At 52.4% G+C, this 17478-nt stretch overlaps 1 protein-coding gene across 6 annotated transcripts; it reads right to left on the reverse strand.

Annotated features, from left to right (window-relative positions):
• Positions 1 to 5946: 5946 nt before the first annotated feature.
• Positions 5947 to 16520, reverse strand: Gpr108 (G protein-coupled receptor 108). Of its 6 annotated transcripts, none has more exons than XM_087565690.1 (17): positions 16352 to 16520; positions 15610 to 15729; positions 13445 to 13495; positions 13179 to 13261; positions 12156 to 12277; positions 10802 to 11016; positions 10607 to 10711; positions 9073 to 9206; positions 8898 to 9006; positions 8467 to 8540; positions 8248 to 8365; positions 7945 to 8075; positions 7736 to 7779; positions 7461 to 7510; positions 7245 to 7328; positions 7012 to 7139; positions 5947 to 6395 (listed from the first exon to the last, which is right to left on the reverse strand). In XM_087565690.1, exons 1-17 carry the CDS (start codon positions 16475 to 16477, stop codon positions 6323 to 6325), a joined length of 1767 nt encoding a protein of 588 aa, XP_087421816.1. In that variant the 5' UTR covers positions 16478 to 16520; the 3' UTR covers positions 5947 to 6322. The 6 variants fall into 6 exon arrangements, with proteins under 6 accessions (XP_087421816.1, XP_087421819.1, XP_087421818.1 ...); XM_087565693.1 differs by having other exon boundaries at positions 8898 to 8973; positions 16228 to 16520; XM_087565692.1 differs by having other exon boundaries at positions 16228 to 16520.
• Between the last annotated feature and the right edge of the window lie 958 nt (positions 16521 to 17478).

Consider the following 17478-nt stretch of genomic DNA (forward strand, 5'->3'; position numbering starts at 1 on the left):
GCGCACTGTATATCCTGTGCACCTTACCATTCATAACAGTAGCTAAGTTACAGCAGTGAAGCAGCAGCAAAAGCAGGGCACGAGGAACTGCATGGAAGGGGCGGGTTTAGGAAGGCGGAGACCACTGTGCTGAACCGTTCTGAACTCCTGCCCTCAAGCAGGCCTCCTGACTCTGCCCTCCCAGTTGCTGGGCATTACCAAGGCCTGCCTATGCATTTATAGTCCAAGCCTTTTCTGTGAGGAGGACGGGGTGGGGCAGGTCCTCACCACAGTCCCAGCTGTGTGGAGCAGGTTCTGAAGCGGGGAAGAATCCTGTTCTTTAGAGGATCTGGGAGGGTTTCTTGGGAGTGGGGTGGTTAAGCTTTAGTTTTGAAGGCGGCCTAATAGTTCACCCTCCAGGAGGTGTGCTTGCTTTCTAGGGAAAAGAATGAGCGAACCTTACCTACCCTGTCACTCAGGGTGGCTGAATGACCACGGCAGACTTTGAGAGTCATGGAGTGCTCTTGGTTCTGCCTTGGACTTGTCCTGAACCTACAAGGTACAGTTCTAGTGGTGTAGTAGGCAACTAATGATTCACAAGGCTTGCTATTTATAAAGTACAAATAGTGGCTTTGGAATACAGCTCAGTGAGGAAGTCCTTCCATAATCAGTAGCATAGGATTCATTCTAGATGCTGGAGGCAAGAGGATCAAGAGTTCAAGGTCAGCCTTAGCTATGTAGCAAGTTAGAGGCCAGCCTGGGCTACATGAGCCTGTTTCTTTTCTTTTTTAAATATTTACTTTATAAGTATGTGTCGGAGTGTCTTGCCTGTATGTATGTCTATGCAGCCCGTACATGCTGATGCCTACAGAGGCCAGAAGAAGACGTTGCATCCCCTGGAACTAGAATTGCAGGTGTTTGTGTGAGCCTCATGTAGGTGTTGGGAATCAAACAGAAATCCTTTAGATGGGCAAACAGTGAGTCATCTCTCCAGCCCCACAGACTGTTTCTAGAAAGGCTGATTCTGGGCCATCATTGCCAACTCACAAGTTTTTTTTTGTTTTGTTTTGTTTTGTTTTTTTTAGATTTTTTTTTTATTTAATCTATATGAGTTCACTGTAGCTGTCCTCAGACACACCAGAAGAGGGCATCAGATCCCATTACAGATGGTTGTGAGGCACCATGTGGTTGCTGGGAATTGAACTCAGGACCTGTGGAAGAGCAGTCAGAGCTCCCAACCACTGAGCCACTCTCTAGGCCCAACTCACAGGTTTTACAGTAACCATTAACCTCCTCTCTGCATTGTTCTCCCAGCTTCCCTGAGTGCTGTCTGAGGGCCATCCTGTTTTCTGCCTGAGAGATTTGCCTCAACGATTGTTCCAGATCAATGCTCAGAGAGCTTTCTCCTCCTTGCTGCTAACTGCTCCCTGGGTACTTTGTGTGAAAGCAACCAATTTATGTTGATGACAGATGGACTTCCGGGGTCACTAAGTAACTCAGTGTTCGCTTCCTCTCTGAGCTGCCATGGGTGAGCCCTGGGCCCGAGTTTCTTCCTGCAAAGCACAGTGTTAACACAGGTGGCTGGCGTCCCCTGGGGTTGCTGAATCAATCTTGTTAGATCTTGCCAGCTCTCTCCCTTTGAAGGTTCTACAGATTTATACACCTGCTGGCTAGGTTGCACATTCCAAGAAGTGAATTGCCAATTCCCCTCTGGGATGGCTATTGGGCTGTCCTAGCTGAATTCCTGACCTTTGGAGATAGGGGCTATGTAGTCCTGGCCAGTCAAGAACTCAGAGATCCACTGGCCTTTGCTTCCAAAGTGCTGACTGGGTTTAGAGGGGTGATCACCAAGCCCAGCTGTTCTGTCTGTCTGCTTTCCTGTTTTATGAGACTGACTCTTCATAGCCTTGGCTGGCTTCAAAGTCCCCATGTAAGAAAGATGACTATCAACCCCAAGTCCTCCTTCCTCACCTCCTGAGCGCTGCAGTCGATGGCAGGTGGTCACAACCACACCTGATTTATGGGGTTCTAGGGATGTAATCCAGGACTCCATGTATGCTAGGCAAGTGCCTCCCGCCCCAGCTCCAGAGTGCTAGTTTGTCATACCCACTTGAGCACCAGTAGGTTTTTGTTTTCTGTAGCCCAGCCTGGTCTTGAACCTGCCGACCTGTGCTGTTTCAGCTCTGGAGTGATGATCTGACTGGTGGCCACACCCACTTGACTAGGAACTTTTGAGTCTTGGGTGGTAACTGGAATCTCATGTCCCTGATGCCTACTGTCACCACGCTGTCCTCTGTGACTGGGAGAGGAATGGCTGTGGGGGAACACTTTGAACCAACGTGGTGATACCCAATCCAAGAACAAGTGTTCACGAAACCTTCCATGAAGGGGTTAAGGGGACAGTTTGCTCTGGTTTCCTGTAAAACACTCATTTTTCCTGGCCTCTTGGGGCACAGGGGTGGCTGGGAGTTAGAACAAACCTGGCTTGTCTTTTAGTTGTGATTTCGACATCTTTTCTGTGGAAGGCAGAAAGGGAGGGGAAAGGAGGAAGGGGGAGGAGGGAGGTGCAGGTTCGCCTCCAAAACTGGGGCCCAGCTTCTGAAACTGGGTGTCTAAGTGTTCCCCTTTGCCAGTTTTGGTTCTCCCTCTGCTCTACTCCAGACACTGTTTCTTGGTCTATTTAACATACCTTAAAACTGCATCTTATTTATTTGTATTTAACACACTTTAAAAATTGCATCTTATTTCTGTTTTTTATATATATACTCATGCATGTGTGGAGGTCAGACAACTTGTGGGTGTTCCCTCTCTCCTTCCACTGTGTCCCTGAGATGGAATTTAAGTTGCTAGGCTTGGCCGCAAACCCCACCACTCCAACTGAGCTTTCGGCCCCACTCTTCACTACTTCTTGGTTTACCGCTTGGCTTCTTTCCTGCTTACAGGATTTTTCTTTGTTCTCACAGACTTGTTTATCTTGGTGGGTGGAGGTCTGTGACTGACAGGGCTGGCTGATTACAAAGGAGCCAACTCTGTGGTGGAGGAAGAAAGATCAATTCTCAACATGAGGGTTAATATTCATCCTTGCTTCTGGGCTGGCTGGGAATGTGGCAAGGGTCTAGACCTTGTCCTGGAAGTCACCAGACTGCAGGGCTAGCTAGGTGCTGGGAGGTAACCAGGAAGCCAGGAGTTGTCCAGGGCCCGCTGGGAGGGAGGGAGAGAGAGAAAGAAGAGAGATGGGGAATTCCTGAGCCCAGCGACTCTCCTCTAGGGGAACAAGAACTTGTGTCTAGAACTTGGGGTGTGTGTGTGTGGGGGGGGGGAGAGTGGGCCTGCTGAGCCAGCAAGGCAGGGAGATTGTGAGGGGATTTCCAGCAAATGGGAGCCCTGTGTCCAGTGTTCTGGTTTCAAGACTGTTATAGTGCTTTTACATACATCTATTCAAGGTATTTGGCTAGAAAAAATTACCCCTGCACACACAAACAAGGAAAAGGTAGTCATCCCAGGCAGGGTGGTGCATGCCCGTCATTCCAACGCTCAAGCTGAAGAGGGAAGATTGTCATTTGAGACCAACCTGGGGTACATATCAAGACCCGGTCAGTGGTTCAAATGTAGCACCCATGTATAAAGTTAGTGATGTGGGCATTTTAGATAACCCCAGCAGAGGTAGGGATTCCCTGGGCCCTGGGCAAGCTGGCTTGCTGGACTAGAGGGAGCCAGTGTGAGTCGCCTTGGTAAGCAAAGGGAAGTACAAAGTGAGTATGTCACTGTACGTTAACTTTGGGTACACACACAGACACACACACACACACACAGACAGATGAACGCATGTGCGTGCACACACGCACACACACACACACACACACACACACACACACACACACACACACTGGAGAGTAGTGCAAGGAGGTGGTACACGCCTGGCACTCTTCTTGAGAGACTGAGGCAGGAGGATTGCTACAAGTTCCAGGCCAGCCTGGGCTTCATAGTGAGACCTTGTCTCACAATTCCAAATGAGCTAGGTGTGCTGGAGCAGGCTGGATATGGCAGTGCCTGGGAGGATCAGGAATTCAAGGTCAGCCTTGGGTACTGAGAGTATAAGGGCAGCCTGACGTACAAAAAGGCCTAAGCATATTAAAAAAGGTAAAATAAAATGCTCTTTGAACAAACCAGTCTTTAAAACATGAGAAATGCCTGGTGTCACGGTGCACCCATTCAGAGAGGCAGTGGAAGGCAAACTTCTGTGAGTTCCAGGCCAGCCTGATCTACATAGCCAGACCCTTCTATCAGTGAGGTGCCCTGGCTTCAGAAGAGGATGAGAGAGGAAGGGGTGGGCACTGAGTTCTGATTGGCAGATTCTACTCTGCGCACCCCTCAGCACTTCCTCCACAGGATTCCCGCCATACTTAATAGCTCAGGCTCCCATCTTCCGCTTCCCCACTTCGTGGACAGGTCTGTGCACTGCACCGCTTTCCTGGAACCCCTGTCCATCTTGTACCCTCCTCCCCAGTAACTCATTAACGCCCAGGGACCTTGACCCTCTACAGTCCACATGCCCGTGACATCAGCTTCTTCCCTGAGCCCTGTGTGGATGCTTGCTGCACCCAGTTAGTTGACAGAGAAGGGGGAGGGCGAGGGTAGAGTCCAGCCTCAGCCTGATCCCCAGAGAACGTGAAATGCACCAGACAAACAGAACACTCAGGTAGGTGTCTCTCGTACACCTCACTTCTCTGTCCCCTTTTCCCTCCTCTTGCTCTCCCGGTTTTTCTTTTTTTTGAGAAAACTCTCACTGACCCTGAGCCTGAGAGGCGAGGTGTGAAGGCTATGCAGGTCATTCCCCTGCCCTCTACTCCAGCTCACCTCTTCCCACTCGTGAGTCCTGTGAGGACACTAGGCCCATAACCCTTAACCCTCACCCTCGGGGCCCCTTTGCTGCCTTTGGAGTGGGAGGCTTATCACCACCTACTTCAGCGTGTACACTGCACAGGGAGGGCTGGAGTCTCCTCTTGACAGGGCCCTGGAACAGCCTCATGAGTCTGATTTTGAGACTTTGCCTGCTGCTGCCCCAGCCAGGCCTGGCTCTGCCTCCCACCTTCTTCATGTAGCCTCCCTAGCCTGTGGTGCTTCTGCTGGCTGGGCTATCTGTGAATCTGGGCTGCAGCTGGGTTCTTTTCCTTACAGTGGAAGCCTTCACTTGGGCCTCTCTCCCCCACTCCTCCCCACCATTATGTCTCTGCACTTACTCTATAAAAGACATTCTTGGGTATCCTCAGGGGAGGGCAGAAAGGAGAGCCATCTTGAAGAGCTCATTCAAAGGGGGTCTCTAAGAGGATCAGGCCGAGGATGCTGCTGGGTCCTCATGACCATGTCTGTCCATTTCCACATAGACAGGATCTCACTCGCTAGCCCAGGCTAGCCTCAAAACCTAGTTAACTCTCCTGCCTCAGCTTTCTGAATGTTAAGAGTTACGGGCTTGAATTGTGCCGGGCACCCATTAGTTTTACTGGGTGGCCTCAAGTACTTGGTGTTCATTAACCCACCCTGATTGTATGTCTGTAGATATGAGTCACAGGTCAGCCTTGCCTGCTGTTCCTCAGGTGTCACCTCAAGAGCCAGGGCCGCATGAAGTCGGCTAGGCTGGCTGGGTGGCCAGCACTAGGGACCTGTCTCCTCCACCTCCCCAGCGCCAGGATTACCATCATGTACAGATCTTAATGGAGGCGTTAGGACTGCGCTCCAGTCCTGGTACAAACATGGGAAGCACTTTACCATTCCCGCAGCCCGGTGGCACCCTCTTCAGGAGGCACGGGCCCATCACCGCCTTTCCTTTGGCCTCCCAGACTTCTATGGCCGGGTCTGGTGACGTGAAAGGTCCGTAAGGGTTGGGGTGGGAGTGCGGACTTGGTCATGCTGTCCCCAGCAGCACAGGGCTCAGCACAGCTTCAGCTCAGCAGGCGGTCCTCCCCTCACTGAGAATTCTGCCTTCTCTTTATTTGTTTACTAATCAAAGTTTTATGAAGCCCAGGCTCTCCAGAGCCACCATGTGGACTGGAATTCAGGGTTCAAGATCATAAATGCAGACTGCCTTAGACACTCAGAACGCTCAAAGTCAGGAGACGTAAGAAATGAAAAGGAGACTGGTCCTTATTGTACAAGAGGCTGAAGGGTACCCGGCGAGGAGAGGGTGGTGCTGCTGGGAGAAGGGCATCTTCTCTGAAAAGCTCCCTGGGATCCATGCCCTGGTGCCCTGTGAGCAGCTTCCTCTTGGACTCCCTGCACACTTGGGGACAAGTGTAGCGCAGCGAGGTGCAGAAGGTCTGAAGGCGGATCTCTGAACACGGGGAAGTCACAACAGCTCCCGGCCGCTGGCTGTCTTGTTAACTTTGGACAGGCCTTCCCGGAACCCAGAGTCTGTCATCCTGGGAGAGGGTACACAGCAGAAGCAAGGTCTAGCCCCTGAGTGTGAGCAGACCCTGTCCAGGAGCCGCTTTGGCCCCACCCACTCCCATTCCATCCTTCCCCTCCCCACCCCTGGGCCTAGCAGGTGGGTAATACATAGTCTTGTCCTCCAGAGCTGTCTGGTCCTGACCCAGCTTGCCTCTGAGGCTCCACAGACTTGGATGCCACAGCCCATCCTCCCCTACCAACACTCTAATCCTGTCCTTACGGTGACTCCAAACCTGCCCACCCTCCGAGCTGCCCACCAATCCACATCCCTGTAGGTCACCTAGATCCTATCCCTCATCCTTGGCAGCCACCTCAGAGCCAGCCTCCGAGCTGCCCACCAATCCACATCCTAGATGAGGTCACCTAGATCCTAACCCTCATCCTCGGCAGCCACCTCAGAGCCAGCCCTGTCCCACTCCTAGGCATCTCCAAGCACCACTTGGAGCAGCATTAGAGCCACCCATACCCTCCCTACCTTTTTAGTTCCTTTTGGCTCCGCCACCCACAATCCTGCCCTATGGCCCTGTGGAGTGCTCTGGGGCAGCTCCAAAGATGCTTGGCCCCGCCACGCCCTGCAGCTTTTCTCACACTTGCTCCATCTGTACGTCCTCCTCATCCTCCTGCTGTGGCAGCTGCAGGTATGGGTTGTCCCCCGCCGGCTGGAACTTGTAGCCGGTGAGCACGAAGAAGGCCAGGGTGGAACTCTCCACCAAGAGCTGGGGGCCGGAGCACGGGCTTAGGCGGAGCTTCCTGGTCAACCACACTCCTGACCACCCACACCCTCCTGGGGACTCCCCTACTGGGGTCCCCACCTCGCTTACCTGGTACAGCCACTGCCACTGGAAGGGCACCGCCACTCGAAGCAGAATGGCGATGATGCGCGTAAAGTAGATATAGCAGATGACCTGGGGGCATGGGGTTGGCAGGGGGAAAAGGGACAGGGATGGGGCACAAGGACAGAGGGCAGGTCAAGGCTGGGGCTCAGGGACAGAGGCCAGCAGGGAGGGACTCAGGCGGTGGGAAGGCAGGACTCCTACCATGACGTAGTAATGTCGGAACAGCTTCAGCTTGGCCAGGTTCATTGCCACTGTGGGTGGGCATAGAGTGGGATAAGGTGGGGGGAGGCAGTGGAGAAGGGGACAGGACCTGGGAGTTGTTCCAGGGCAAGAGGATGCAGTTGCAAGAGCAGTGTGTGTGCGGGTGACTGGACGACTGAGGGACAGGGGATGAGCTCAGCCAGGTCAACAGTGGAGCCCGGCACCAGTGTCAGAGAGAAAGCAGGGCTGGGACAAAGACCAGGAGGGGTCCTCACCCTTCCCGTCAGTGCCAGACGCGTCCTGTAGATGCCGGATGGACCTGGAATGGGTGGAGGAATATGGGAACTAATTAGTATTGACCCCGTCCAGTGTACAGGAGTCTTCTGGGGGAGGGTAGGGGTCTTGGTGGGGCTGGCAGGCAGGTCTCCAGCCAGGTGAGGGTGCAGGGCCTCAGGTGGGTTGAGGGGCGGGTTCCCATCCTCACCAGACCACTGGGAAGAGGATGGCACCACAGCAGATGAGATCCACCAGGAACAAGATCTCCTTCCAGAGTCCATAGTCGCTGGCGCCCTCCTCACGGGACTCGATGACAATGTATGCTACATTAGCCAGGACCTGTGGGGATGGTGGGGTGCCAGGTGGTGTCATCCCCACACCAGACTTCCCTTCCTGTAGCCCACCTGAGCATGCCAGCCTATCTCAATCCTCTCTCAATCTCTCCCTACATGTCTCCAGAGCCTCCCTTCCTGTATCCTCCTAGACCCCCAATGGAAACCCCGCCCCATACCTGCAGGGGAATCACAATCCCAAAAATCTTCTTCTCCTTGTCCGACAGCATATACTTCACAAAGGCCCAGCCCGAGCCGATCAGGGCAATGGTGATGAAGAGAAGGGCGCCCTTCAGCCTGGGAGACCGGGGGTGGGTGGTCTGACGATAGGTTGATGTGGTGGACACCCAGCCCTCTCTGCCTGCCTCCCCACCTGTGTGCAGAGCAGGGTGACTCACAGGTGAGTGATGTAATGCATGACGGCGAGGCCTTCGATGGGGTGGCCCTGGCTGTTGATGAAGTAGTAGTTGATCTGGAGGCCAGCAGACGTATGAGCAGTCGGAGGGGAGGATGGGGGGAGGGAGTTAGTCAGGGAGGAGGATGGGGGAGGGAGTTAGTCAGGGAGGAGGATGGGGGAGGCAGTTAGGAACACAGGGAATAATTATGGAACAAGTAGGTGACTGTGGGCAGGGCGAGATGAAGGTGACAGTCAAGTCACCGTGGGTTCCCTCCACCCAAGAGACGAGTTAGGTGGTGGGGATGGTCAGACATTAGGCTGGCTGGGCAGCGAGAGCTGGGCTGAGCGGAAGAGAGATGAGGCAGACAAGGCTCACAGGCAGACAGAGGTCCCATCCCACCCTTGTGTCGTCACCGGGCCCTGTGTGCTCACGCTGTGGAAGAGTAGGGAGACACTCTTCGTGAACGCCAGGGCTGCCATGAGCCAGTGGATCTTAAAGACACTGTACCTGCCAGAGGGAGAATGGGGTGGAGAGCATTCACTGAGGACAACATGTGAGGCTCTCAGAGGAAAGGAGAAGGGAGGGCAGGGTGGAGAGGGGCTTTACGTGTTCTTGCAGAGCACGGACACCCAGAAGATGCCGGCGGCCAAGAAGCAGGCGGACATGATTAGATAGAGTTTGAAGAGGGGGATTTCAGCTGCTGACAGGAAGCCTTCTGGATTCTTCTCTCGGATCATTACCTGTAAGAGAAGGGGGATGATAATGCAGATGGGCGGCCTTGCCCCTGAGCTCTAGCTTTGGGTTTCAGAAATTCTAGTCTCTAGCTCTCCTACTTTCTAACTAGAGCCTCAGTTGGTCCCACCTCTCAAATGAGCACACAGTCTTACACTGGAAGCCAGAGGAATGGCACTGGGACCCTAGAAGAACCAACACCCAAGGACGACCCAGTCTCTGTAAAGAGTAAGCAAGTATTTGCATAGCGTCTCCCGCATTTCCAGAAGGCTCATAACATCTAAACAGTGCACACCAGGGATACAGAGGTGTTTCATGATGCTGACACCAGGGGACACCAGGAGAAAAGTGACCCACGGTGATTCAATACCATGTACCCATGTTGTGACTGGACCATTCAGGGCATATCGTGTGGTCTGTCTGTGTAGGTCAAGGACAGCCTCAGGTGGCACCTTGAGACATATGTCTGCCCTCTGACCTGTACACGCACCGCACAAACACACATTCAAAGTGAGTGTAAAGCAAGCGTCTAGGTTGCTCTGACATCTGACAACACATGTGGCTGTGGCAGCAGCTCAGGTGCTAACGTGCTTGCCTTGCAAGTATGGGGGGCAGAGTTCAGATCCCCAGAACCCAGGTAAAAAAAGCCAGGCATGGTGGCATTTGCTTGAAATCTCAACATGAAAGCAGAGACAGGAGGATTCCTCCCCTTGCTAGCTAGCCTGGCAGAATCTGTGAACTTCAAGGCAGCCAGAGACCCTGTTGCAAAAAGCAAGGTGAACTGGGTGTGGCTCCTTTAATCCCAGCACTCTGGGGGGTAGAGGCAGGTGGAGCTCTGTGAGTGCAAGGTCAACCTGGCCCACAGAGAGAGCTCTGGGCCAGACAGGGCTACAAAGTGAGGCCCTGTCTCAAACCAAACCAAACTAAAACAAACAAAAACCAGTATGAAGATGGACAGGTTTTCCACCCTGAGGAAAACCACCTGGTTAGCTAATTTCTATATGTTCATAATACTTCCAATCGGAGGAGGGCAATGAAGGACTTTAAGAAGTTCATCCAGGGGCTGGGGATTTAGCTCAGTGGTAGAGCGCTTACCTAGGAAGCGCAAGGCCCTGGGTTCGGTACCCAGCTTCAGGAAAAAAAAAAAAAAAAGAAGTTCATCCAGGGGCTGGCAAGATGGCTCCATGGGTAAAGAAGCTTGCTGCCAAACATGACCACCTGAGTTTGATCCCTGGGACCCACACCTCGGAAGAGGCAACTGACTCCTGAGCCTTGTCCTCTGACCTCCACATGTGCTGTGATGGCTCCTCCCTTCCCCCCAGATAAGGAAAGTGTGCCTAGAAAGCAAAAGCACAGAATGAAAACAAAGCTGCTCAGCTGCGTGTGCTACACTTGTCCCCACACTCACAGTGAGGTCGAACGGCTGCTCCTGGCCTGGTATTGTGTTGTAACAGTTGTGGAAGTTGAGGCTGTACTGGCCTTCCTCAGCCCTGGAGCCGATCACAATGTGGAACTGGTCATGGGGAGAGGGGGCGTCAGTCTGGAGGGTTCCTGAGCCACGATCTGGCTCGGGGGAGTTGGCGACATGAGGACAGACACTCACACTGAAGTTGTAGGAGTCATTGAGGTGGCCCAGTCCCAAAACCAGATCCTTCTCCTTCCCACTGGGCCCCCGTGTGGGTGGCTGGCTTTGTGGCTGGCCATCAGATGAGTGCCTGTGTCCCGCTGGGAGAGCTTTATCCCCGGAAACCTGGGGCACTGTAAGCTTTGCCTGATCTTCCTTGACTGCAGACATCTTTTTCGGAGATGGGTGAATGACTGTCAAAAGACAAATGGGCAGAAAATTCGGGGGGTGCCCAGGACAGCTCTGGTGGATGCCAGGCAGGAAGAGCTGCAGTGGGCAGGTGAGCTTCCTGGAGACGGCCCCCTGTCTGACATGGCTGAGATGGGTGGGCTCTGGTGAGGCACAGCCCGACGCTTCATCCCAGGACTGCTACTGGTGTGCTTCTCGGCCTATCATTGCCACCCTCCTCACTCATGCGCCTTGGTGTGAGTGGACACCGGGACACCCTCACTGCCTGTAGCCTGGTGTGATTACTTCTGGGTGACAGTCCACCCTACTGGGTAAATTTCCTGTAGATCAACAGGAAGATCAACTTTCATGAATTAATGCTGTCTAGATGAATAGAGACTTTATAGAGAATTCCTGATTTGATTCAAATGAGTTTAGGAAGAAAGTTTAAGGAGACACAGCTTTAGTCGTTTTATTAGAAAGGGATATAAAGTTAGAAGAATTAAGAGTAGAATGTGCCCCTTCCCCCAGGAGAAGGCTACATAACGAGGATTTCATGATTACACTAAAAAGAGAAATCGGCTTGGGGCAGATCTGTGATCAAGGAAAACATTCATTCTAGGCCAGGTCCAAGGATGAGGCCACAGGTGTGCACCATGATAAAGTGAGGCCATGGGAAACTGTTGCTTTGAACTTACAATGAGCTTATGGAATGAAAACACTGCTTTGAACTCACTGCATCCTTCTGTCACTGCCCTTTTGTGTAACACTATCTGAGGTAATCCTTTCCACTTAGAGAGATGTATGGCTAAAAAGCTATAACAAACTGAAAGCAAGAATTAAGTTCTGGTGTAGTCCTTTCCTGCTTCATCCAGTGTTTGTCTGTGTGCCTGCCTTCTTCTTTTCCCTTTTCTCTGACTCTTGAGAGTTAACTAACTTTGAGCCTCTGTCCTGGTCAGCAAGAGGCTGTGAGCCAAAGAGTACAGAGCTCAAGTAGCTAAGTTTCTTAATTCCCTGCTGCTATCAGCAGGACTTAAACTGCCAGAAGTCGTCTGCACTGACCCTAATCACTGATGCCCCAATCCTTGCTGCCTGCCTTGGTTTAATTTACCCAGTAGTGTTAAAGCTGGTCTTTGGCACAGCTCTGTGGGCCGCCTGGACTTACCATGGTTGTCCTTGGGGGTGCCTGTTGGGTCTGGCTTCGGGGGCCCTGACTGGGAGGGAGCTTCAGGGAGGAGGCCAGGGGAGATGAACAACTTCTGTTCCCCATATTTTCGGACTTGGACCCTGGGGTGAGGGGAGGAATCGGGAAGGGGGAGGGTCAAGTGTACGGTCAGGTAGAGAACGTGTATGGATGTCTTATGGGGTTGGTACATCTCTCTGAGCCGCTGGTCACCAATCTCAGCACCTGGCCATTGCCTGTCACAGTAGCTGACACACCCATGGCTACCTGTAATAGCAACTATCAGTTCACTGGGATGGGCCATTTAAGCACAAAATTAAAAGACCACATGGCCTGGTCTATAGAGAGAAGGCCTGTGAGTCAGGATTCCTGGGAGACTGAGGCAGGAAAACTGCCAAGTTCAATGTCAGCCTGGGCTATAGAGTGCATCAAGGTCCAAACTGGTAAAAAGTACTGAGTTCCTGTCTTAAAAGTACAAAGAGGACTGGGGTTTCTCAGGGGTGGAGCCTCTACCCTGAATCCCCAAGTGAGGAGCTGGGAGTGTGGCTCAGGGATGGGGGTTCCCTGCACCCCCCTTCCCCCAGTGATGTGGTTGGAGTGTAGTACTTGCCTACAATTTGTAAGGCAGTGAGTTCAATTTCCAGCAGCATGCATGTACACACACACACACACCACACACACATGCACATACAACACACACACATACACACACACCACACACAATACACACACAACACACACCCCCCCACACCCCCCCCACACCACACATACACACACAACACACAAACACACCACACACACATGCACATACAACACACACACATACACACACACCCCTACACCCCCACACACACCACACACACACACCACACACACACACACACACACCACACACACACACCACACACACACCACACACACGAGACAAACCCAGGATGTACCATGCAGTAAGTGACTAGCTTCCTCCCTAGGGCTTTGGGTGTCCCCCGCCCCACCCCAACTCACTGCAGGTCCTTGATATTGATGAGGAACAGGACCAGGAAGTTGCTGCTGTTTCTCTCCAGAGGGCATTCATGGGAATTCCGGCTCTGGGGAGTGGACAGAGGGGGCCTGGGTTACAACCGCCCATGGGTTTAGCCTTGTTCAGTGTGCTTCCCTGTCCACCCCATGGCCTTTCCCTGCCCCTCCTTGGCTGCAGTCCTAACTGGAGAAGACAGGGTCCCCAACACCACACCTGTTCTCCCTCGTCCCCTCTGATGTTCTCCACTCACCGAGTAGGAGCGAACACTGCCGGACCGAACTCGGCTCAAGCTGAATCCCACCTGACAGGAAAGAGAAAGAGAAAAGGCTCCCAAACTATCCTGTGCCCCAGAAGAAACATAGCCTAGTTCTCTGCTCTGCTTTGAGACAGGGACCAGTCAGGGATCCCTGTTGGTAAGGTAGTCACCATATTGCCCAGGCTGAGACTGCGTGTACAAACTTGCAGCTGTCTTTTACTGCCTCAGCATGTAGCAGTGCTACTGGCTCCATTCACAGGAACTGAGCACCCACTGTGTGGTGACTTCTCAGTGACCTGCCCCATCCTTGCCCACAATGCTCATGTGGGATGCACTTCTTTTTTTTTTTTTTAATTTATTTATTTATTATATATAAGAACACTGTAGCTGTCTTCAGACACCAGAAGAGGGCATCGGATCCCATTACAGAGGGTTGTGAGCCACCATGTGGTTGCTGGGAATTGAACTCAGGACCTCTGGAAGAGCAGTCGGAGCTCTTAACCACTGAGCCATCTCTCCAGCCCGGGATGCACTTCTTGATGGGTTTTACTCACAGAAAACGTTGATGGTGCTGGACAGAACAGAGCACACGTGCAACTTTAAAGACTATGGGCTTGAGGCAGAAGGGGCTTGATATTGAGGATAACTATATGAGATCCTGTCTTAAATCAAACTGTCAGAATGAGGCTGCTTGCTAGGCCCAGGAGTGCATGCCTTTTAATCCCAGCACCTGGCTGGTGGATCTCTGTGTTCAAGGCCTCTGGTTTACATAGTGAGTTCTAAGATCCTGTCCTGAACATTACCTCCTGGCCAAAACAAACAACAAACAAACAAACTAAAAAAAACAAGGCCACTACCCATGGGTCATTTATATCACAGCTCTTCATCCAAGGCTCAGGAGAAGGAGGAGGAGGAGGAAGAGGAAAGACTGTAAGTCGGAGGCTGAGGAGGGCCAGTGGGAAACAGTGTCTTCTGAACACAGCAGATTGCTGCTTATGAACTCTCTGCAGCTGCAGTTGCCCACACAGGATAGAGTCAGTCCATACTGCAGCATGGGGCGAAGAGGGGTGCTCAGACCCAACACCTAGCTGAGGAGCTGAGGACAGCTGATGGATGCTGAAGGAGGGAGGAAGGGAGGGAGGGTTGTGGCCCCAGATGAAAACAAAGAGCACAGGCCTTGGATCCCAGCACTTGGGAAAAAGGCTGGCAGATCTCCGAGTTTGTAGCCAGCCTGGTCTACACAGAGTTCCTGGCTATCTGGGGCTACATAGTGAGGCCATGTCTTTAAAAAGAATAACATGAACTGGGAGGAGTTTGGGAAGGTAGGAATGGATCTTGGTGGAGTTAGGGGGAGAAGCGAGTATGATTAAAATGCAATATGTATATATATACACACACACACACACACACACACACGCACATGCATGCACGCACACACACACATACACACACACATATATACATATACATACTGGCTGGCTAACTTCTGATCCTCCTGCCTCAGCCAGCCGGGACACTAAGATCTGTACCCCCAAACCCAGACTGCATGAGATACTGTGAAAGAGCCGGAGTTGGGGTCCATCTAAGGCAGTAGGAAAATTCCACCACAAACCTCCAAGCACAGGACCCCTCCCTTCCAGGAAGTAAAAAAAAAAAAAAAGCTAGTTTAGTTTCTGGAACTGCTGCAAGCCAAACTGTTAAACAAAGCCACCTGAGACTCCCCACGCCCCCCCCTTCCTTGGAAAGTCCCAAAATGGTACACTGAGTCGGTTTGAAGGTTGCCTCTCTCCATCCGTAGTACATAGTTCCGTGCCTAGTTACCATTGTTCAAATTCTGCCCCAATTGTTTGAATTCTGCCCTGCTGGTTTGAAAAGTATATAATCCCGTTAGTCTGCTCCCAAAGTGGGGCGACCCCAGCACGTTAGAACAATAAAGTTCCTCTTGCTTTTGCATCCATCACTACCTCCGTGAGTCTCATTTAAGGGGTCTCAGAAGAGGTTCAATTTGGGCCTCACAGCCGTATTCATTCTTAAGTGACAGGCGGGGAAACTGAGGCTCAAGGAGGCTCTGGGACTTGCCACAGATCACATTGGTGAGGGACAGAGCTAGGATGGAATTTCAGAACTTGTGCACTGAGCTCTCCCATGAACCCCCTCACCTTTGGAAACTTGTCTTCTGTCTCCTGGAGGCTGAGTCGCAGTAAGCTCAGCTCTACTTCCAGGGAACCATTGGTGTAGAATCCAAAGCTGTTCAGTTGGATGTCAGCTCGCTTCTCCCCCTGCAGGAAACCAAAGAGGCAGTGGCAGTAAGGGCACTCTCTCCACCAAGTCCAGCCCCACTGCGTGTTTCTATACATTTGTATTCAGGACAGGAGCACGTGAGAAAGCATTCCTGGGTACTGTGTATTGGTGCTGGTAACATTTTCCTACTTCAGTCCCAGGCAGTTACAGGGTGAGTTTGAGTGTCCAGGGGGTGAAATCCTGGCAAACCCATGGCAGACCCCATATTGATGTGCACTGCCCTGAGAGTGGGCTTCACATGCTGGTGTGAACAGCTTCGACTTCCTGGAAAAGTTTTCGATTCTATCTGGGCTAAATTTTCAAAGTAGTCTTCCACCACTCCACAAAGTGAATTCCAGGAAGATCCTACCAGGTACCCCCTCTTCTCAGAAAGTCCTATGGTTGTTACCGAGGGTCCCCCTGAAATTAAATTCGCCAGGAGTCAGGGGTCCTGGGAGATGAAGCCCCGCCCCCCCTAAACCAGGCCAACCCATTACCAGAACCCGGCGGGGGGACCCCAGGACGAGACCACTAGCAGCCTGCAGTGGGAGGTGCGGCTGCTCCATTCACCGGCGGAGCTAAGGGGGGGGGAGACAGCGAGGCCAAGCCTGCGGGGCTCACTGTGAGAGTCAGCCGGTGGATACGGCCTGAGCAGCCGCTCAGCATCAGCACCAGCAGCGACAAGTATTCCCATCGACACTGCGCTGGGCTCTCGCCGCTGAGCCCCCTCCTCTCGCTCACTGCCATCTCTGGGGCTGCGACTGCCCCCGAACACAGCCGCTGACGCCTTATAAGGCCCGCCCACTTTTCAGCCAATAGTCGTACGATGTAGTCAAGTTACCCAATTAGCAACTGAAATCCTTTTGATTGTCAGAAGACCTCTCAAATGGGCGTGCTTATCTTTTTCAGCCCTACTTTCATGGCTCTCCAATCGCTAAACAGATTGTGCCGGATGTAGTTTGATGAACAGGACGACTAACCAATGATCCAGGAACCCATATCCGTCCCTTAAAGCGGAATTCCTTCAGCAACTCTTAACGGTCTAAGACTACATTACCCAGAATGTAGAGGGAGCAGATCCGTGCAACGAAGCATGCATAAACTACACTTCCCAGTACTCCCAAGGACGCATTTCCTCTCCCACCCCTCACTTCCCGGTACCTAGCTCCTGGCCAGAAGTTTTAGCAACCATAGGTGTCGGCGAACTTTCCTTATTTCAACTTCGCTGGGCCACCGGGAAGCCTAAAATTCTTCACCCTAGGCTGCCTTCTAATCCTAGGCTGAATGCCATTGTAGGTCCCACCTGCATACTCGGTCCCAGGCTAAGCCTCCTTGCAGCAGCTGAATCTCTACTTCATCCTGAAACACTGACTTCTTCCTGTTCTGAATCTAGGCTCCCTGACACCATTTTACACACTGGCTCCTCAATTCGTACTGAGCCCTCAGATTTGGAAAAGTCCTAATTACTGGACCCCAGCTGTAGTTTTCGACTCTTAATTAGATTGCCCGCCCTGGTACGAAGCTTCCCACCCCAGTCTGATAACCTTTTTCGCCACTGGGTCGCTGAGGCCTTCTCCAACCTCCTCCACCATCCCTCTTCCCCACTTTACATCTCGAGCTTAGCCCACAAACCACCAGCAGGTGGGGCCAAGACCTATCAGAATCTCAGTTCCAGGGCGGGACTCCAGGGCGTCTTTCCTTAGAAGTCTAGACCGCTCTTCCAGCTGCAGCACAAGGGCGTTTTGACA

Source organism: Rattus norvegicus, chromosome 9 (assembly GCF_021556685.1).
Source record: "Rattus norvegicus strain SHRSP/BbbUtx chromosome 9, alternate assembly SHRSP_T2T, whole genome shotgun sequence".
In the NCBI taxonomy this organism is placed as follows: domain Eukaryota; kingdom Metazoa; phylum Chordata; class Mammalia; order Rodentia; family Muridae; genus Rattus; species Rattus norvegicus.

Excerpts from the sequence above, each read along its gene's own strand:
- Gpr108 (XM_087565690.1), bottom strand. The coding sequence starts at position 16,477 with ATGGCAGTGAGCGAGAGGAGGGGGCTCAGCGGCGAGAGCCCAGCGCAG. Across the intron at positions 10,712-10,801 it reads ATGACTCCTACAACTTCAGT|TTCCACATTGTGATCGGCTC; the intron begins GTGAGTGTCTGT and ends CCCCATGACCAG. Across the intron at positions 7,511-7,735 it reads GTCTGGCACTGACGGGAAGG|TGGCAATGAACCTGGCCAAG; the intron begins GTGAGGACCCCT and ends GCCCACCCACAG.